Raw genomic sequence first — 22351 nt, 5'->3', positions numbered from 1 at the left:
CGACCTGAACGTTTGGCGTAATGTCCGCGGCTATGGATTTATTCTGTACAAATTCTGTCCTTCCTTGATAATATCACAGTGCCATTTCGGCCCCTTCATTTTCGCCAATTACATCTTCTGCAGAAATTAATCTTATAAGATTTCTTCGGTGGAATCACTCCGGTTCCAAAAAAACATTGCCGGTCGCACCTGTTGTAAAGGTGCCCCTTTAACTCGATTTATAGGGTCTTGTGGCAGGACATTTCCGAAACGTCCTTCCTATTCTTCGATCTCGTCACAATACAGCAAATCACCACTCTTTGCACGTAGCCTTTTTCATCTACTGTAGGGCTATAGAACACAGACAGGATCGCACTCTTGATTGCTGTGTACCATAATTTCAAATTTGGCATACGTAACTTCCAGCGCTGCGGGTCATGAACTCTGTTTTGCTCTTGCTGAACTCGACATAACATTCAAAATAATTTCCTCTTGTGCCCCAACTTCGATCCAGCACTTCACTTCCTTCCGACATTGCACCGAGGACAATCTTTAGCCTTTTGAACAGGAAAAAAGGCAAGTTCCCAACCTCAAATGTGTCCCACTGCCACATGGATGTTTTACTCAGGAAGCTGCGTCCAATCGTCCTTAGATCGCTGTACGTTTTCTTGATCTATAAGTCATATAGCCCGGGAAGTTCATTTCTCTAAACATTGTTAAGTCTGTTCCCTTGGCATTGCATCATAAGCGTTCTCCAAGCCGATGAAAACAATCTAAAGCTACCGCTGAGTGTTTCTATGCATCTACGTATCTTGCCTCACGCCGAAGATTGCCCTTGAACTAGCTCTTTGTGGCATTAATCTAAGTCATCAGGGTTGGATACTTACGTCTTACAAGTTGTGTCCCAAACGCGTCCGAATATCTTGGTGAGTAACATCGGCTTGACCCCGCTGTAGTTCTTCCAGTGGCAATATGTCACACGTCTCCTTGTTGGCGACAGTTGCCCTCTTTAACGTTTTATCTATTCTTGTTCGTAAATATCTAGCGACACGCTCTCCAGGTCGACCTCTCTTCCTTTCTTTTCATTAAGATCTACTCACTCACTGTTCGTAAATATTTGCCACGAGGTTGAGTAGAACCCCTTCTTAACGAATTTCATGCCGCTAATAGTATTCCACCTGTTTTATGTGCTTTCCTGATTTTAATTGTGTTTCAGTGCTTGCACAATACTAGACCATCTCACAGGATTTCATGCGTACGTTCTACATACGGTAATCCATCTTAGTGGTTTCTTTTTTTTTATTGATATGATATAAGGAGGTGTTGACGCACAATTTAAGGCGCCGGCTACTCCTTATCTCTTGAATGGTTCCATATTGCAACATACAGGGTTCAAGATTACATATCAAATAACTTTGCGATTCATGTACTGTTGGACTGTATATTTTTTATTTATCCAGTGTTCTACTGAATGTCATATTTTGTGTCACTATTCTCTCTTTTTACGCATATTTGTTTCCTTTGCCAAGTGACAAGGAGTAGCCGGTGCCACCATAAAGGCGCCAACGTCTCCTAATATTCATTTCAATAAAAAAAAAACTTTTCATACAAGCAGCAGGACTTGTCACGCAACGTTTTCACAGGAAGACTACGATGTAAGAAACGCATTGCACATACAATATACAAGGTAAATGTCTCCACAGTTATGTAGAAAAAAGTCTCAAAAATATAAACGATACTGTCGCCTAATAACACAGCCTCTAGTCAGCGGGTGGTACAGACATCGTGTAAATGCATTATCACATATAGTCACAGCAGAACAGTCAACATAACATAATCCACAAACACATGCATATATACAGCGACATTGAAATGAACGGAACAATAAAAGCGTTAATAACGTCCAACAATGCCACTGACTTCGACAAGAGTCTTTAGTGCTTTTGAAGCGCTCTTCTGCAAGTACGTTGTTGGCCAAGGACCCAAAAGTTTCTTTAATCTGAAAGGACTGCGGTCTAATTTAGTTAGGGTTGATTGAACTCGGCATCTTGGTGTGTCATCCTAGAAGGAGGTGATATATATCTTCGTCTACAAATCCACAATCACATTCGAAGGTTTCCGCATGGCCAATTCTGTGTAAGAAATGCTTTGTGTAGGCAGTGCCTAGCCTTAATCGATGAATAAGGGTTTCCATATTTCTGTCTAATGACAATGAAAATTTGAATTCAATAAACGGATCAATATGATATCAATCCGAGCTCTTAGAGTTCTGGTCAAACCAATTGTTTCTACAGATTTCGAAAGACATCATCATCATCATCATCATCATCCTGGTTACACCCACTGCAGGGCAAAGTCCTCTCCCATATTTCTCTAACTACCCCGGTTATGTACTAATTGTGGCCATGTTGTCCCTCTAAACTTAATCTCATCCGCCCACCTAACTTCTGCCGCACCCTGCTACGCTTCCCTTCCCTTGGAATCCAGTCCGTAACTCTTAATGACCATCGGTTATCTTCCCTCCTCATTACATGTCCTGCCCATACCCCATTTCTTTTTCTTGATTTCAACTAAGATGTCACTAACTCGCGTTTGTTCCCTCACCCAATCTGCTCTTTTCTTATCCCTTAACGTTACACCCATCGTTCTTCTTTCCATAGCTCGTTGCGTCGTCCTCAATTTAAGTAGAACCCTTTTCGTAAGCCTCCAGGTTTCTGCCCCGTACGTGAGTACTGGTAAGACACAGCTATTATACACTTTTTTCTTGAGGGATAATGACAACCTACTGTTCATGATCTGAGAACGCCTGCCAAACGCACCCCAGCCATTCTTATTCTTTTGATTATTACAGTTTCATGATTAGGATCCGCGGTCACTACGTGCCCTAAGTAGATGTATTCCCTTACCACCGAAAGTGCCTCGCTACCTATCGTAACCTGCTGTTCTCTTCCGAGACTGTTAAACATTACTTTAGTTTCCTGCAGATTAATTTTTAGACCCACCCTTCTGCTTTGCCTCTCCAGGTCAGTGAGCATGCATTGCAATTGGTCTCCTGAGTTACTAAGCAAGGCAATATCATCAACGAATCGCAAGTTACTGAGGTATTCTCCATTAACTGTTATCCCCAATTCTTCCCAATCCAGTTCTCTGAATACCTCCTGTAAACACGCTGTGAATAGCATTGGAGAGATCGTATCTCCCTGCCTGACGCCTTTCTTTATTGGGATTTTGCTGCTTTCTTTATGGAGGACTACGGTGTCTGTGGAGCCGCTATAGATATCTTTCAGTATTTTTACATACGGATCGTCCACACCCTGATTCGGTAATGCCTCCATGACTGCTGAGGTTTCGACTGAATCAAATGCTTTCTCGTAATCAATGAAAGCTATATATTTTCATTATAATGCAGCGTAATTCATTCTTTGATATTGGGAACGGAACCGCATCATCTTCGAGGTGTGCTTGTCGTGCTGCTTCATCGGTTGCTGTGTTGCCAGGAATGTTACAATGCCCTGGTATCCACTGGAATGCTATTACATGTTTCACTTCGCTTGCTTTTGTGAGGTCTTTAAGTGTTTCGTATATTATCACTGAATGTTTCCCCTTTGTGCTGCAGAGTTATGTTAGAGCCGGCTGTGAATCGCTGAAAATGACCCATTTTTGCACATCTCTTACTGATAATATAAATGTTATCGGACATAGGATTGCGAACAGTTCAGCCATTGTGGACGAAGTCGCACGAGATAACTTAAATGATTCTTGTTTGTTGAGGTGCGGTATAATGAATGATGAAGTTGAAGAGGTTGCTGTACTGGAGCCAACTGTGTAGACGTGTGCGTATCCTGAATACTGCATATATATCTGTGCTAGTTGTTGAGCAGCTTGAATGAAGATGTCTATTTTTCTGAATATCCCATTTACTGACAATTCGATTTTTTCGAAGTGTAAGTAGCCATGGAGGACATTCAACGTCTGAGTTCCAAAATTCATTTCTTGGCAATCATTCATTCACCGCATTTAGCGATTTGCAAACTAGCCCTTCCGCCTCTTTCTACTTTATCAAATTATTTGCTCTACTAGCTAGCTCCCATGATATTCTTTAGGAGTATGATGGCCGTTGTTTGCCTCCAGCGGCTTTTAGTGACGTTGTATACGTTTTCTTCCTTGCGCATTTGTTTTTATTTCAGCTGCCAGTAGATCTGTTCGTGCGCCTTGGATTTTACTTGCGAAACTTTCCTAACTGCGCGGCTGTTATTCATTTCGTGAACAATTATGTTTTATAGTGTGCACACCAAGTGAAACTTTTTTACCTCGTCTTTCACTGGCATCGCTGTTCCTGGGCCTCTTTCGGCCATCACGCAACTTGAAATTTTCTTCGCTTTTCCATGTCTTGCCATAAATTTTGCTCATGACTTCCTTACTAGATAGAGTTTATTAGTTCATACTATTCTAGCGCGTTATTAGGGCTCGCACGCATGTTGTTTGCAAAACGGCATTCTTGAATCTCTGCCATATTTTGACACCTTGAAACCTGAAGCGTTTGGGCCTCTTTATATTGCTCTCTTTCTTTCGTGTCCTTTCTTTCTTTTTTTTAAAATGACTGCGTTCTTCATTTTAAGGTGCGTAAGAAGTAGGTGTTGTATGTAACCCATAAGTTCTCTTGCGACGACCTTGTACTCCTCGACCTTAAGTGCCTCCTTCCCGTTTAGAATAGTTAATCTGTGCACTTCATCCTCTCGTAACTGACAACGGTCAGTGAACCTGCAGTGATAACGTGTTTGTTAGCTTCAACGCGCTCGTTCCGATCCTCTCCGACGACATGCTCTCAGTATCCAGCTCCCTCAGTGCCTTGTCCTTATCGATACGGAAGACTCCTTTCTCCTCACTCTATCTTTTTTTTTTCAACTTGCGGGGCGTACGTGCTGATAACATTCGCAAGTTCGCCCACATCTGGCGTCACTGCGATCATTCCGTAATTCTTGTGATTTGCGCCCGCAAGATCAATCGAACTACATCTAAAAAAATCAGCACTATTGACCACGGGAAGGAGAAGAAGAAGCAGAAGAAAGCGGATGTGCCCCGCATCGGCTCCGTCTTTTTGAATGATTCTGCAGGCACTTTTGGCAGGACCACGCATTGAAGCTCATCATCGGATTCGTGAGGTTAACCCGAATCGGTGGATACCTTTGGACAAGGCGGGCCAGCATTTTTTGGACTTCTACAGCCTCTTTTCTGTGCATCGCGCGTGGGCGCCACGCTGGGCCTAACGCCACGTAGGTCTAGCGAGCCCGCCAAGCCGGCATGGTCGATATGCGCATGGACGACGAACCCTCCTCGGAGACAGAAGACGGCGAGGAAAGAATGGGTTGGCAGGTGGTCACCAACCGAAGATCGCGATCTGTGAAAAAGACCTGGGCAGCTGGTGGAGCCGCCAATTCGATCCGAGAATCACAAGGAAAGGAGATCGCCAACAAAGGTGCTGCCGGGGCCGACAAGCTCAAGCGCCGGATTGTGAAGGCGTCAAGAATGCCGCAACTGCCGGAGGAGCACAGGAAAATCATCGTTAGGCCTCGGGGAGGCCTCAACCTGAACAAGGTCAGCACAGCTATTGGAGAAGCGATCGTCGAGGCAGCCGGACTTACAGCAGATCAAGCGAGGGAAGACATCGTCTGCCCCAACTTCACACAGAATATTGTGGTGGTTAGTACACCGGACTCCTCTCATGCTGAAAGGTATGTGAGAATCAAGTCCATTACGATCATGGAGGCAGAATATGAAGTGAGCGCTTATGAAACAGCCCCCCACTCTACGTGCAAGGGGGTTATTAGAAGAGTGAACCTCAATGACAGTCAGAGTGTGATCACGAAAAAGATTGTGCATGAATACAACCCAACAGCGTTGGCTGCACAACGTATCAAAGCTACGGGATCGGTTATTGTCTTTTTCGACGGATTCAGGGTGCCCAACTTCATCAAATATGGGTCAACCCTCGTGAGGTGCTATCTGTACAGGAAGCAATTTGACGTATGTTACGCATGTGGAAGAATCGGACACAGATCAGACGTTTGTCCAACACCTGATGTTGTGCAGTGCAGGGGATGTGGTATGCAAGACCCAGGGGAGGCTCATATCTGCTCTCCCAAATGCAAGTTCTGCGGTGAAGATCACCCCACAGGTGACAGGGCGTGCAAGCAGCGGTACCAAATACCATATGTAGTAAGAGTAAGAAGAAGACAACGCTCCAAAGTGGAGACAGAGATGGAATCGGCCCAACCTACAAAGGAAACCCCTCCAGGCGCCGGAAGGCGCTCACGCTCGAGAAGCACATCAAGATCAAGACAGCGCTCAACATCGAGGGGAAGAAACCGTTCCAGGTCTCGGGAGGCGCAGGTGCGCTTCGAGGAGCAGGAGCTGAAGATAAACAAGAAAAAGGAGCCAGGAGCGACCTGGGCCGAGAAAGTCAAAGGTACTGTGAAAGTCACAGGTGCGCTGGCCTCGCAGGAACAGAGTAATGATGCCAGAGTAGAACAGCTGATCAGAGAGGTTATATCACTAAAGAAAGCAAATGAAGAACTTAAGCAGCAGATTCAGGAAATGAAAAAAGGGTTGAGGGCAGAAAGCGACAGTGTGGCAATAGCTAAGCCGGTGTGTATAAGGAACAGCCAGGAAGAAGACACACCGGCGCCCAAAAAGAGAGCTGTAGTTCCGGAGGCAGAATCGATGTGCTCAGTTCTGGAGGAGATTAGGAATGCGATTAGGGACCTAAAGGACACGGTAGACAGCGTTAACCTTAAAGGGCCCCTGAAACGGTTCGGACAAATTTTGTAGGCGCGTAGGGTACAGCTTAAGTAGAACATTCGCACCACAATTTAAGTGAAGCGTTACGTATTAATGGAGCTGCAAGCGATTAGAAGTTACCCTCCTCCCTAGCTATGCTTTTCCTCCTCAACTCGCTCGCCGAGCGAGCGGCGCTAAGCTCCGCCTTCACTGGTTCAGCGTCACGATGCGACGTCACATCGCTCACTTCCGGTTGTTTAGGAGCACGCCCCCTCCCGCGCGAGACCTCTCCGCTAGCCGCTTGGCCGTCGACCGAGAGCTACCGAAGCAGCGTGCGTTGCGAGCATTCTGTCGTAGCGCCGAACGTGTCCGGTACTCCGCTAAAAACAGGCAAGCTGGTCATTTCGGCAAATGACTGGAGGCATAAGCTGATGAAGGAACTTTAGCGTAGACGTACGTGAGCAGCCTGATCGGTCTGCACGGTCCAGACACTTGCTGGCGCAGCGCTTAACCAGTCAAACAAAGCGCTAATATTGCTCTAACCAAGTGTAAAGCATTTTAAACATTTTTAAATCAACGTGTTGATGATTACACTCCTGCGGAAAATACACACCAGCAGCAAAGAATACACTTCGTTGCTGCTACTGTGTATGGTTGAGCTCTGTGCCACCAGGTGGCTGCACCATGCAGACAGTTCACATTTGCCCTTCTGCTCATCTCGTGGCTCATCCCGGCACAGTCAAGCGGCCAGACCCTGTCCCCTTGCGCTTGCGTTTGCCCTAATAGTGGACTCGTGGTTTGCAGGTCGCTAGGTTTGCAGTCCACAAGGCAACAAAGTCGAATCATAGTGCTCGCGAAAAGACTGAGACCGACTCTGACCGCGGAGCTCTCGTCAAAATGGAGTACGTTGTAACACAAGCAGACGACACTTGCTGTGTGCCGGAAGTGCTGAAGTGTACTAAAAAACTATTCTTGTGTATTCTCTTTAAGTTATTTTCTTTTTACAAAAACAAAGTAACTAACATTCCAACTATTACGAGCATCATTTGTTCACCATAAAGTTGGAAAAATTATCGACCACGCGCCCTGGTCAGCCAATCAGATAGCTCGCCCATGTGACGTAATATGGGTTATTTGCATCATATGGGTAGGGGCGGCTTAAAATTCCGCCGAGCAGTGCGCTGCGATCGGCAGCGATGGGTATTTTTAAAACCTTATAATAAATTACACGCTTTACGCTGAGCACTTAGATGCATCAATTAATGATCAGAAGAACCTACTCTAACGACTCAGTACGTTTGTAGAAAATCGCCAAAATCGTTTCAGGGTCCCTTTAAGGTGGATAAAACATGGAAGTGGAAGTTAATAGCCGAGAAAAGGTTGAAAAAGCTAGAGGCCCAATGAGAAGATGAAGAATATATGCCCTTGGAAGCCGAAAGCGCAAGAACACCCCCAGGAGCGGCAGGTGGTACAGTCAAGCGAACAGTGACAGGGGGTAGCAAGTCAGGAGGCAACGACAATAATAATGGATAACAGAAATAGACTTAGTGTGTGGCAGTGGAACTGCAGAGGATTTCAGCAAAAAAGAGCGTCACTAGCACAGATAATCAAAACGGTTGAAAATAGGCCAAAATTAATAATGTTGCAGGAAACTCTAGCGGAGGAGATCGGGCTGTCCGGCTTCAACTCGGTCTGCAAAGGCAAAGAACCAGGCAGAGGAATTGCCACCCTTATTGACAAGAAAATTCCTTACATAGAGCACGATCTAAAATTAGGGGCGAGTAAAATTGAATACATATTTATAGAATTGGTCCTAAAACGGCACAGAGGTAAAGCGCAAAGCTTGTTCTGCCTCAACATATATAGCAGTCCCAGAGAGATGAGACAGAGCTTCAGAGCCATCTTTAATAAGACCATGAGGGTAGCCAGAACTGCGCCACTCATAATAGGAGGGGATTTCAACGCCCCACACCAATCTTGGGGTTACCGCTGGAGTAGTAAGAAAGGGGATGGAATCTGGCATCTCGCCACAGATTTAGGCCTTTCTCTTATCACGGACCCAGCCTTTCCTACCAGGTGTGGCAGTTCCACGTGTAGGGACACTACCCCGGACTTATCCTTTACTTATAACTTACCCAGGGCAGACTGGATAAACTCTGGCACGGACCTAGGAAGCGACCATTATATACTACACATAATGGTAGAAACGACGGGGGTGGATGTAAAGCATTTTACTTACATAGACTGGGATCACTTTAGAAAAATCAGAAAAGACAGAGCAGACACAGATAGAAAGGGGCGCATCAGACTACAAGAGTGGGTAGCTCAGCTTAGGGACGACTTGAATGCAGCAACTAAGGCTATAGAGACAGAGGAAGAGGTCGAACAAATTGATAGTAGATTGGCGCATTTGATCGAAGCCAAGCAATCGATTTTACAAAGATGGAAATCACAACGCTTAAACAGGAGACTTAGGAAGCGAATTGCTCAGCTCAATAAGAATATAGAGGAACACGCACGATACTTGCAGAAACAAAAATGGGATGAGGTGTGTAATTGTGTAGACGGAAGGATAAAACGTGGAGGCAATTGGAGTCTGCTCAGGCATCTGCTCAACGAAAAAGGCACTAAATCGAATAGACGCACGGCAGTGGCGAAACTGGTACACCAGGAAAGTCAGACTGCAAGCGCAGAGAGCATAATGGAGCGACTGGCTACTAAATACTTGCCTCTCAGGAAAGATCAGGATGTGAGTTATCCCGATTACTTAGGGTTAGAATGCAAATATATGGATCAGGAATTCACCGAAAGTGAGGTACGCACGGCACTGTATGATCTGAATAGTAGGTCAGCAGCTGGCCCGGATGGAATCTCTAACAGATTGCTTAAGAATTTGGACGACGAATCAATAAAATATCTGACCACATACATTAATGACCTATGGAAAGATGGGGTATATCCAGAAGAATGGAGGACGGCCAGTACTATCTTAATACCAAAGCCGGGCAAGCAACTCAACTTGGATAATCTGAGGCCAATTTCTTTAACATCATGTCTAGGGAAGACAATGGAGCATGTCATATTGAACAGGTTAACGAAATATGTGGAGGACAATGACATCCTACCGTACAATCTGATTGGTTTCAGATCAGGCTTGTCCACACAAGATGCCATGTTGTTAATCAAACATCAACTGCTATTGGCTAAACCAAAAAACACTCGAGCTCTCTTGGGGTTGGATGTCGAAAAAGCTTTTGACAGAATTAAGCATAGAGCAATACTTGAAGTGATTTCCGAACTGGGATTGGGGAGAAAACTCTATGAAGTGGTTAAAGCCTTTCTTAGCAATCGTTCAGCTCATCTTAGATTCGGGGATATTATATCAAAGAAGATGGATCTCGGTGACAGAGGGACGCCACAAGGGTCGGTCTTGTCACCTATGCTTTTCAACCTGGCCATGTCAAAAGTGGCAAAGGGACTAAAAAGGATAGAGGGCATTCACTTTACCATTTATGCAGACGATGTGACGATATGGACCGCTGAAGGAAGTATGGGACATGCGGAAAGCAGACTTCAGAAGAGCATTTATGAGGTAGAGTCTATTTTAGAAGACATGGGACTCAAATGCTCTGCTAATAAGTCTGAACTCCTTGTACTCAAGAACAGAAGAAGGGGTAGAAAACCGAGGGGAGACGTTCCCGAGGAAGAACCCCGGTTAGTACTAACCACGAAGGCAGGCGAATCTATTAAGCAAGTAGAATCCATAAGAGTCTTAGGGTTATTCCTGGAGGCAAACGGGGCAAATGGAAGAACAATACGACACATCACAAGCAAGACTGTGGAGGTAATAAGACTGCTAAGGCGAATCACTAACAGACAAAGAGGGCTGGGAGAGGAGAGCGCCATGAGACTGGTCCACGCTTTCGCCTTGTGCCACTTCTCATATGTAGCTGGGATGCTCAGTTGGACACAGACAGAGCTAAACAAGTTGAACAGATTAATTAAAAGGCTTGTCAAAACAACAGTGGGGCTACCGATTAACACCCCGGATAACAAATTAATGAAACTGGGGCTCCACAACACAATAGACGAGATAATTGAAGCTCAGCAAATTGCCCACAGAGAGAGGCTCTCTGGAACAAGGCCAGGTAGAACAATACTAGAAGAGGTAGGATGGTGCCCAACCGAATCCAAAATTTCAGGTGAAGGCACAGTAGAACTAAAATATAGCATAAGAGAGATAATCAAGACGACTCCTTTCCCCAGAAATATGCACCCAGTGCACAACCTGGAAAGACGAAAGGCAAGGGCCAAAGCTCTCCTGCAAGAGATAGAACACGACAGAGAACATGCGGCATTTGTAGATGCTGCGTGGGTCAGAGGAAAGAAAGCCTTTACGGCAGTAGTAGTAGATGCAGATGGTCTCACTCGGGATGCTATTACAATCATGACTAAAGACACGACAGTCGCGGAACAAGTAGCGATAGCATTGGCTTTAAGGAATAATAAGTGGACGAAGATTTACAGCGACTCTAAGATGGCTATTAGACACTTTACCAATGGCTTTGTAACCAAAAGGGCTGCCCAGCTGATCGGTGAGTTGGACAGCCAAGAGATCGAAATCCGCTGGTTTCCTGCGCACATGGGGTCTGTCGATCCATCTCGGAAGAATTTAAACGAGATGGCTAACGCAGCTGCACGAGGACTTACTATCCGTGCACTACGCGACCAGGACCTTAATAATATACAGGTGGAGAACAGGGACCAATTACTTACATATAATGAAATCACAAGGCATTACTACATGAACAGAAGGGAATTCCCAGTGCCACACGCTAAGCTCAATAGAGCTCAAGCGGTGACTCTGAGATTGTTGCAAACAAGAACTTATCCAAGTCCAAACTTTATTAACAAGATATATCCTGAAAGAGAGATACTAATCAATTGCGAGAAGTGTAATGGCATCATTACTCTGGATCACATGCTTTGGCAGTGTCCTGTGACTATCACAGACTGTGACAAGGAGAGAGACTGGTGGCAGCGAGTCCTACACAGTGGAGTTCTTTCCGATCAAGTACAGGCCGTCCAGAAGGCCCATGATACGGCGGTAAGGTTAAACCTTACTGTCCCGACGTGGGAGCCGCCTGCGTCAACCTAAGGGTTGATCTTCAGGACATTAAATAAAGTTCATCATACCATACCATACCATACTATTGACCACCCGGAACGGATCTGTAGAGAGCTTGCTACTGTTCGGTTAAGCGTTTCATAATGCGCCACAGAAAAAGTGTCCGACGATACTCTCTAGTGCGAAATTTGAGCGCAGCTGTATACGGTGTTTTCATGTCCCGATATTAAATTAAATTATGGGGTTTTACGTGCCAAAACCACTTTCTGATTATGAGGCACGTCGTAGTGGAGGACTCCGGAAATTTCGGCCACCTGGGGTTCTTTACCGTGCACCTAAATCTAAGTACACGGGTGTTTTCGCATTTCGCCCCCATCGAAATGCGGCCGCCGTGGCCGGGATTCGATCCCGCGACCTCGTGCTCAGCAGCCTAACACCATAGCCATTGAGCAACCGCGGCGGGTATTTGCCGATATATTGAGGCAAAGAATTTGAGACCGAAATCACCGAACTGTGCCAGTGCCGTCAGCGCCTTCGCAGAGGAAGGGGCAGTATGGGAACGCTGGCGTGATTAGCGGCATCGGAGCCAGCTGTGGAAGAAGACGACGACGAAGGCGCGAGCAGTGGCACGAGCGCGTTCGCGCGGTCACTCCGTGGGACGCCGACGCTCAACCCAGGAGCGGGATTTGCGCTAAGACATTTTTACCGCGATAGTGTTAAGGGCCCCGTGTCGAAGAAAATAGGGTGTCGGCGTCTGGTGCCGTATATGTATATGCCACGCCTTGCTATATGACATGCGGTATATGGGGGTTATATTGCCTCACTATTCTATCACTAAAGTTGCTCACACATTGTCTTACATTCTTGACAAAGTTATTGCTCGGAATTTTGGGAATGACGTCCCACAAATAAATGTCATGAAACAAAACACCGATAGCGCACGCCTTTTATGTTAAATCTTCTCAGACTAAAACATTCAAAGTGCGAAACAATAACAGAAACCTGAAAATTATGCAATTTCTTGGCGCGGTTGTGCACGATCTCCGCGATCGGCCCGCGCAAGAGGCCGCGTTTCTACCAGAAAGCTCGCCTTCGTGCATAGCGTTTGATGCCAGCGTTTACCGGTGAACATTACGGTTACATAAGCTACAGTTGCCGAGAGGCGTGAGAAGCTGTCAGGGATCTGCTATCGCGTTCCACTCTTAAAGGCGAAGCTTAAGCGTCCTCCAATTTTTGTTTTCGCTACGCATACGGTCGCATCCGTCGCGCGAAGCCCTTCTCTATAGAACATGTTGAACATAGTGCGTGAAATTCACCAACGAATAGTTCTATAAATTTATTCTTCGGCTTGTCCTTCACGTAACGAAAGTGAACGTGGGTGTGAAAAACTTGTATAAGCAGCAGAGCTAGCATTCATAAAACGTATCTTTCTTTCTTCACTTTCCTTGTCAATGAGCGTTTTCGCATTGGCTAACGTTCGGGCGCCCGCCGCTCATGAGATGGCACTGTTGATAACAACGCGATAGCTGCAACGACAGTTAATCTCGGACGTCACACACTTGGGAAAAGTTTTGATATTATAAGTGTCGTCCAAGATTGGCCGTCGCTGCAGTGATCATGCCGTTATCAACTCTGCGATCTCATGAGCGGCGGGAGCCCGAACGTTAGCCAGTGAGAAAACGCTCATTGACAAGGAAAGTGAAGAAAGATACGTTTTATGAATGGCTTCAGGCGTTGCTTGAGCGGGCAGATAGAGAAGCCACGGGAAGGTAAACGAGATAGCACCGACAAGGTGCGCATGTTAGGCCGCTGTACCATGCAGGCGCCTATTCCTGCGAATTATATAGTGCGCTATAGTCGTCTGTTTACTGCTACTACATTTGTAGGATAAACGCATCGGAAACAGAACTCGCAGGTAGGGCTTATGGACGAGCGTGTTAATATACGCTTACTATGGCGCTTCTCGCAGACGCGTAGCGCATTTCTTGAAACATGGCCCACCATGGAATGCAGTGGCGGAATGCAGGTTCCGTTTGGTCATCATTTCGCTAGTGCCAAATCATTAAGGTGCGGAATTCTCGGTATGTGCAGCCTCAGGATGGTGGGCCATGCTTCAAGAAATGCGCTACGCGTCTGCGAGAAGCGCCATAGTAAGCGTATATTAACACGCTCGTTCATAAGCCCTACCTGCGAGTTCTGTTTCCGATGCGTTAATCCCACAAATGTAGTAGCAGTAAACAGACGACTATATCGCACTATATATTTCCCAGGAATAGGCGCCTGCACGGTACAGCGACCTAACATGCGCACCTTGTCGGTGCTATCTCGCTTACCTTCCCGTGGCTTCTCTATCTGCCCGTTCAAGCAACGCTTGAAGCCATTCATAAAACGCATCTTTCTTTCTTTACTTTCCTTGTAAATGAGCGTTTTCTCATTGGCTAACGTACGGGTGCCCGCCGCTCCAAGGTCAACGACTAAGACGCAATGTTTATTGCTTGCTTTTAGCCAGCAATTACATCCTTGGTACTATCGCTGCAGCTCGAAAGGCCCACTGTGACAAACTGTGTAGGTGCAATTGTTAAACTGGCCTAGCGCTCAGTGCTCTTCTCTTTTCCTGTCAATCTTTATAGGAGGAGACAAACGTCACGTACATATATCGCTAGCAAAAGAAAGATAGAGAGGCACTGAAGGGGAAATATCTATGGTGGATGGAGAGGTTGACCCTACGTTGACCTGGCTATTACAAAGCTTCAAGCGTTGCTTGAGCGGACAGATAGAGAAACCAAGGGAAGGTGGGTGAGATAGTACCGACAAGATGCGCACGTTAGGTCGGCATACGGTGCAGGCACCTATTCCTGCTAACTATATAGATGCGCATGTTAGGTCGGTATACGGTGCAGGCACCTATTCCTGCTAACTATATAGATGCGCATGTTAGGTCGGTTTACGGTGCATGCAGGCGCCTATTCCTGCTAACTATATAGTGCGCTATAGTCGTCTGTTTACTACTACCACCCCGCATTGTTTGTGATATCAGTTTCGCTTTGTTGCAACGGCAACGGTGCCTGTTTATGCTGACGCATGGCAACAGTTTCTGCTTGGTGGTGCCAAAACTCGCTGTCAGGTCTTCAATGCTGCTACAGTGGGCGTCACCAGGTGCTGGAGCTATTGGCGCAGCATACAGGGGAGGGTGCAAGCTAATATTCTCTTTTCAGCAACAGCTCCAGACAACAATAGCGACCGCGCCACACTGCCGCACATACCGCAGCCTGCGCTGAGCAGATGTTTACGGTTCATTCACATGCCGAGATTAAGACGAGGCCCCTATCGTGGGCAGGCGTGTGCAAGCGCACGGCGCCACTGCGGCACTTATCTGCGTGGAAGCAGCTCAGCTTTGTGTATGTGCAGCTACACAACATGCACTGCCGGCGAGCTCCGTTGCAACATATGTATTGTGTAGTAGTTCATTCCGATCCCGCGAAAATCTCCACGGTGGCGATGGCGTGCACAGGTAGATTAAAGTCGAGCTAAAAATAGTTTCTAACGGGAACTTGCGTATTACGCGAGCAATAATGTTCGCCCTTTAGGCTTGTCAGTGTGTAGTCCTATATTCTGCACATTGAATCCAGCCTTTTTGAAATGAATTCATTCCTAATGAAGCACTTCAAAAATAATATTCTGGGACTTTACATGCCCGAACCACAATTCGATTACGAGACACGCCGTAGTGGAGGACTCCAGAATAATATTGATCACCTAGGGTTCTTTAACGTGCTCCTAAATCTAACTACACGAGCATTTTTTTTTTTTGCAATCCGCCCCCATCGGAATGTGGGCGCCGCGGCGGGGGTCGTACCCGTGACCTCGATCAGGCTCAGCAGCGCAACGCCATCGCCACTGGACTGACGTGGCGGGTACTATGAAGCACTTTTTCCTGAATACTTTCGATGAAAGGCATCAAAGAATGCCTGTGCACTGTTTGACTTCACCCATTTATATGGTAGTCATTATTAGACCATTCATTGCCGTGCTTCTCAACCTACGACCACGTGACGGGATTGAACACAAGAACGCGCGCGCCCATCTGTCTTCTCCGCGCGCACTGTAAGCATCACATGTTGAGCTTGCATACAGAGCCCTTTCACACGTGGCGGCAGAAATGAAATTGTGCCGCACGGTGATTTCCAGTAGGAAGCAGCCACGGAAGTACTGAAGATGTACTGTTAGGCACAGCTGCAGAGCTCGAAAAACGCCGACATACAATATCAGGAGGAGCGGTGACAGCGAACATGAGAGCTTGTCTAAGATATACCTGGTCACTGTAAAGGAGAGTTGTGTGTATCGCTATGCTGCGAAGAGGAATTGAGACGTCAGAGACTGAGCGCTTGTGAAATCACTTGCGGCACAAAAGTCTAGAGTTATGCCGTCACGGGGAAGGACGATACGGCGCGTGTTCTGGAGATGCTGCTTTGTTACCCTGGCTCACAAGGGCTTGAGGGAAAAGTGTACCACATGTCCCACGCAACTTGTAACAATATTTAAGAATATTATGCAAGTGCCACGTGGCTGGACAGAACGAAGGTAATGTTAACCGTCACTTGGAACAAGTCAGACTATTGTTAAAGTATTTCGCCTATTTAAATAATTAGTTATTATTAATTAATTACCTTCATCTTCTATTCAGAGCAAAAGTGTCAATAAGAGAATTGTAGACCATACTGAAAAATTCCCGATCCAGCTTTGTGTTCCTCAATACCTGCGTCATAAAAGTTTTCCAAGCGTGAAAGAAAGCCCGCGAGATACGGAAAGGTGCGGCGATCCGCCTGCTGAAGGGCGTGGCTTAACGTGAAAAAGGGCGAGGGAGATAGTAAACTTCCACCTAACTAGTCGCATTATCTGCGGAAATTCACCGGCAATAATAATGATAATATATGAACTTCGTAAATGGCCCTCATAAGAACACACACTGTAGAGACCCAGCTACATGAAACCGGTGTGACGCTGCTTGGTTATCTCTGTGCCTGCGGCCACATCTATTTCATTCTGCTTCATTACTTTTATCGACAATTGTTCTACTTCGCTCCCGTGCTAGGCGGATCAGTTATGTTCCACGCGAAACGGCGCCATCTGCGTGTTGGAAACGCACTGAGCGGGCTTGTGGGCATGGCCTTAGCACGGCTCAATCCATACTGTTGCAGCGAAGCTTATCATTGCCTCTCGCACTGCATATCTTTACATGATATTCTAAGCGATATCCTGCATATCGCTCCCTCACTTCGGTGCTGTCAGTTTGGTCGCCCTGGACTGAATGTTGCCGAGGCAAATAAAACGCTACCGAAACAGTAAGAACATACACAAGCGTTACGGAGTTTTTAATCCTCCGGGCTAAATAAGAAAATTGACTCTGTGAAATCAATTCCACATAGAATAGGCTGCAATATGCCGCCACCATGGAAGTTTCTTCACAGAAGACACCAGTGGTTAAGGCAAATGAATGTCGCGAGCACTTGCCTGATATCATTGCTCGCAGCAGTCTTGCAATTTCGCCGCATAGTACCCCGTGCGACCCTCTCCATATATACTTTACCCGTGCAAATGCAACAGGTACCACGAACCACATGGCTAACGTCTGCAGTGAGACCACCGTAAAGTATGACGTATAGGGAAAGTACAGCTCGTGCCATTGCGCATTAAACAGATTGTTTGGTCGAAGTATCCGCCCTTTTGGGGGCTTTACAAGCCCCTCGACTTATTTGGGCTTGACCGCTATTCACTTGTTCGCTCGACTACACCTGGTCTCCCCTGTCGGGACTGTGAGCTTGGAGTGATATTAATGGCGAGCGGCGTGGGGAACGTGGTCGTGAAATTGGGAGAGTCCAGCTAGTATGAACTCGAAAAGAGAGAGAGAGAGAGAGAGAGAGAGAGAGAGAGAGAGAAACGGAAAGGCAGGGAAATGAAGTGGCAGCCAATGCAGTTATAAAGTTAGTGTAACCGTTCTACCGAGTGATATCAAACGTTCTACCACTTAGCTACAAACATCCTACTCTACCACTAGCTTTACCATTAAGTTACGGAATCCTTTCTTATAGAGGCTGTCCGCACGTCGACTCCACTTCAATGCTATGCCCGTTTGCTTCGTACAGGTTCACTCGTCACGTTCCTTGCCCGGCAGATCTGCAGACTTTATTGCCAGTCACGGCTTTTCTCCGCCGCACCGAAGGAGCCACGAGAATGTCTCCAGCACCGACAGCTCAAATGTCCACGTACAGGTGAGCAATCACAAAGAACTGTGCAGTCTCTCTTATCCTGTTTTCGCGTTAGTCAAGGGGCGGAGATTTCTAGGGTTGAACCATATATTGCGACATATCTTTGAAAAACCGACTGCTTTCGGACTTGCATTCATTTATCAAAGTAAAGACTTGCACAAAAATATTTTTTGGCTACAACAACAGCGAAGTTTGCTGCCGCCACCGCCGCCGCTTTCAGGACCAGATCAACGACGCCTGCACGTTCTCGTGCGTGTTTTTTTTTTTTTCAATATGCGTAATACATCGTACGCCCGCATCGCGCTGCAATTATAACCTTTCTTTTATATATTTTATGCGAAGCATATTACGAGGGCTCAACCCAGCTCCTCAGGCGCGGCGGTGACCATGAAATCACGTGACACCGTGACGTCACGACAGAGGAGAAGTGGCTTTGGCTCAACTCTTGCAAGACGGGCTGGGTGGGAATCGAACCAGGGTCTCCGGAGTGTGGGACGGAGACGCTACCACTGAGCCACGAGTACGATGCTTCAAAGCGGTACAAAAGCGCCTCTAGTGAATGCGGTGTTGCCTTAGAAACGAGCTGTTTCTAAGGCTCAGGCGTGCGACGCTTGCTCAGGCGCACGTTTCGTTGCCGCGCCGAACGCTGCGTTGCTCGACGCTCACCGCGTCCAATGCGGGGCGCGTAGTCGCTGGCGGGTCGACGGGAACGCTGTCGCGTTCCACTCTTGAAGGCGAAGCAGGGTAACGCATGAGTTGTTTCTTCGTCTAGCCGAACCAAATATAGCCAAGGAACAGCAGTTCACCAGGCTAAACAGTGGTTCAACAACTAAAATAAAGGCTAGTATGCTTCGCATCCTGGGCTTAACCTCAGCTAAGCCACAGCCATTTTTTTATTCTTGTACGTACAGATCACCCATACGGGCATCGGAGTACGGGAGGCGCACAAAGGAATAAGCGAAAGCACTGGGATTATAAGTAAGGTCGACAGGACCCAGCATTACTGCAGCTAAAACATGAACAAATACTTAAATGATGTATGAAAAAAAAAGTTTAACATGTAGATAACAGGTCAATCACAGACATCATTCAAATTAGTGCAGTAGACATTGGTCTATGATGAGAAGGTACAGTGCACAATTACGCGTCACTTTGTCCTCGTAAATGCGATTTGACCGCGGCCAAGAAGTTATTGTCATTCAATGTAACTATTGCGTTTGGTAGGCTGTTCCATTCGGATATCGTGCGCGGGTAAAAAGTTGACTTAAATACCGATGTCCGACAGGAAATTTCGCGTATTTTACGGCTATGGACTTTTCTTCGGGAAATATACGTGGGTGGTTCTAGGTAAGCTCCGTGGTCAATGCCAATTTTTTTGTTCATAATGTCGTTTACGAGATTTATTCGGAAAGACGCACGACGAAGCTGCAGGGAGTCCCAGCCTAGCTGCTTTTCTAACGCGCTGACGCTGCTGTGACGCTCATATGACTTTAAAATAAAACGCGCCGCATGGTTTTGTATCGCTTCAAGTTACTTTATTAGCATTTTAATGGGTGAATCCCACACTGTTGCTACGTACTCTAATATTGAGCGTACGTTGGAGATATACAGAATTTCTTTCTCGTCACTTGTCTTCATTTTCCCCATGTGGTGCAAGATAAGTGTCTTTTTGTTTGTTTTTTCAGATATCGGACATTGCCGGCGACGAAGATATTGTAGCAATAACGTACTTTCTGAAGATATGCAAGTCAACTATATTGAAGCCATACTCCATCATTCTGCAATTGGTAAGACGCCACCGACAGTACAAATGATGGAATAACTTATCGGAGGTCGTAAATTATGGGACCGAAAGAAGAAGCGGTCACTCCAAGGTCAAGAAGACGTGCAAATCAATTAAAATTTGGACTAACGGCCACATAAGTACGGACTGAACAAAAGAAATGATTCGTTCAGTGTAACTACAACTGCTTAACTGCTTTAGACGCTGGCTCGCTTTGCACGGTGTCTCCCAGCGAAAGGTGCGAATGGGACATTTCGTGAAGCTGTTGCAAGGATACTTACCTTATTACACATCGTATTGTTTTGTTTCAGTATGGTACAACATCTACCGATCATTACACAACAACGTAATTTTAAAAGCAAATAAAACTACATCGAAAAATTTAAAGATTGCGCTGGCATGGCAAAAGTATAGCAGCTGTACTGAGGAAATGAGTGGCCAACATAACTATTCCCCCTAATGAAGTCTCTGTATCTTCAATAAGGTGTATATTTTTATGCATCTTGATATTCCTGTTACTTTACTCTTGCTATTAACTCTATTCCGAAGATGAGTCCGTTCATAGGAGAATGCAGAACATGTTCCCATGAACTGGCATAAGTATTAGCTAGAGAGAGAGACAGAAAAAAACAAGAATTGTCTTTATTTAATTCTATGATGTTATAGGGTTGGGTCATGCGTGTACGGAAGGGTTGAAGCACTGGGTTGCACTATATAATAGTTGCTTGGACCATAAAAAACCGCTTGAGTGCACCAGATCTGTTCTTAAAGCCCTAATAACCTTTCGATTGAAAGTTATATTGTGTCCACGTGTTCACACTTGGTATGTTTTTGCGTTAGTTTTTATTATCATTCTTTTTACCCGCCGTGGTTGCTCAGTGGCTATGGTGTTGGGCTGCTGAGCACGAGGTCGCGGGATCGAATCCCGGCCACGGCGGCCGCATTTCGATGGGGGCGAAATGCGAAAACACTCGTGTACTTATATTTAGGTGCACGTTAAAGAACCCCAGGTGGTCAAAATTTCCGGAGTCCTACACTACGGTGTGCCTCATAATCAGAAAGTGGTCTTGGCACGTAAAACCCAATAAATAATTATCATTATTTTGCTGGTATCATTGATTTACGGCTTAAAAGTCAATATTGTACTACATCATGTCAAGCAGATGTTTCTTTGATTTTGCAAGTGGCTTCACTAGGTAGTGTTCTTTATTCGTGTCCAGGAGCATCAATTTCGGCTCTCTTGAGCTTCTCTTGGCAGTTATCACTGGTTTGTGCACAGCCGTGAAGTTTGCAGGATACGCTGTTTTGTTTCCTTATATCTTTTTTTGTTTGTTCAGTTGACAGTCCTTGCACATTTGCGACGGCTGCTTTACTGCGGTAATGCGTTATTCTCATGTGTACCATTGTTTTTTTCATTAAACAATCTACACTATCGTCTTCAGAAGCCGGTGATAAGATATTTGACATTTCCCCCTTGCACATTCCTATACATAAATTAATCTATCTACCATGTTTTCTTCTGATCATTTCGCAGGTATCATGGCGTAAATTTCGCAAAGACAACCCTACGCGTCACCACCTGTCATGGAGGATCATGAATGTCCTGTACCCAGCGATTGTCCTGATGCTGCTGCTTTTTTACGCGGCTCTTCAGGGACTGGCCTGCCCTGGACGTCTAGAATTCAAAACAATGCAAGCCGTAAGTTTTGCCGAAACAATTTTTTATATTATAGTTAGATGAAAAGTGTCAATGAGAAAATTGTAGAGCGACATGAACAACTCCCGATACAGCTTTCTGTTGCTCAATACGTGCTGCATAAAAGTGTTTTTCTGAGCGTCAAAGGAGCCCGCAAATACACGCAAAATTGCCGCGCGACTGGCCGCTCGAGGCACTTTGCGTGTGTTCACGGGCTTCTTTCACGTTCGGAAAAACACTTTTATGTAGCACGTATTGAGCAACAGAAAGCTGTATCGGGAGTTCATGTCGCTCTACAATTATCTCATTGACATTTTTCATCTTACTATAATATTTGAGAAGTTGATAAATCAATTAAGACTAATTATGTAATTAGGCGGAATGCAAGAAAAGAAATAGAATATCTCCTAGCGACGGCAAACAACATTACCTTGGTTCTGTCCAGCTACATGGCAGTCGCATACCTTTAAGCTCTGCCTAAAGTTAGCTGGGACAACCTGTATATATAACGAGAGAAAGGAAACCGAGGGGCTCGATTTTTGTAATAATCACCATATAAAGCCAACATGCAATGAACCCAAGGAAAGCATCGGGGAAGTTAGCTGCGGTTGAAATTTATATATAGAAAATAATGAAGAAACGGGAAATGAAAGTTAACGAAGCGGACGCCCACTTTCATCTCCCTTTTAATGATTATTTTCTATATATCATTTTCAACCACA

At 45.8% G+C, this 22351-nt stretch overlaps 1 protein-coding gene across 2 annotated transcripts in view; it reads left to right on the top strand.

Moving 5' to 3' along the window:
* Positions 1-22351, top strand: part of LOC135906630 (uncharacterized) — a 77013-nt gene that overhangs the window by 24393 nt on the left and 30269 nt on the right. For both annotated transcript variants that reach the window (XM_065438111.1, XM_065438112.1), the window contains 3 exons: positions 18028-18153; positions 19836-19937; positions 21468-21632. In XM_065438111.1, coding sequence (XP_065294183.1) covers positions 18028-18153; positions 19836-19937; positions 21468-21632 — 393 coding nt within the window. The remainder of the gene's footprint in view (positions 1-18027; positions 18154-19835; positions 19938-21467; positions 21633-22351) is intronic.

This window comes from Dermacentor albipictus, chromosome 1 (assembly GCF_038994185.2).
Source record: "Dermacentor albipictus isolate Rhodes 1998 colony chromosome 1, USDA_Dalb.pri_finalv2, whole genome shotgun sequence".
NCBI classification, from domain to species: domain Eukaryota; kingdom Metazoa; phylum Arthropoda; class Arachnida; order Ixodida; family Ixodidae; genus Dermacentor; species Dermacentor albipictus.
The sequence above is the reverse complement of the archived record's forward strand: the minus strand, read 5'-3'. Positions and strand labels throughout refer to the sequence as shown.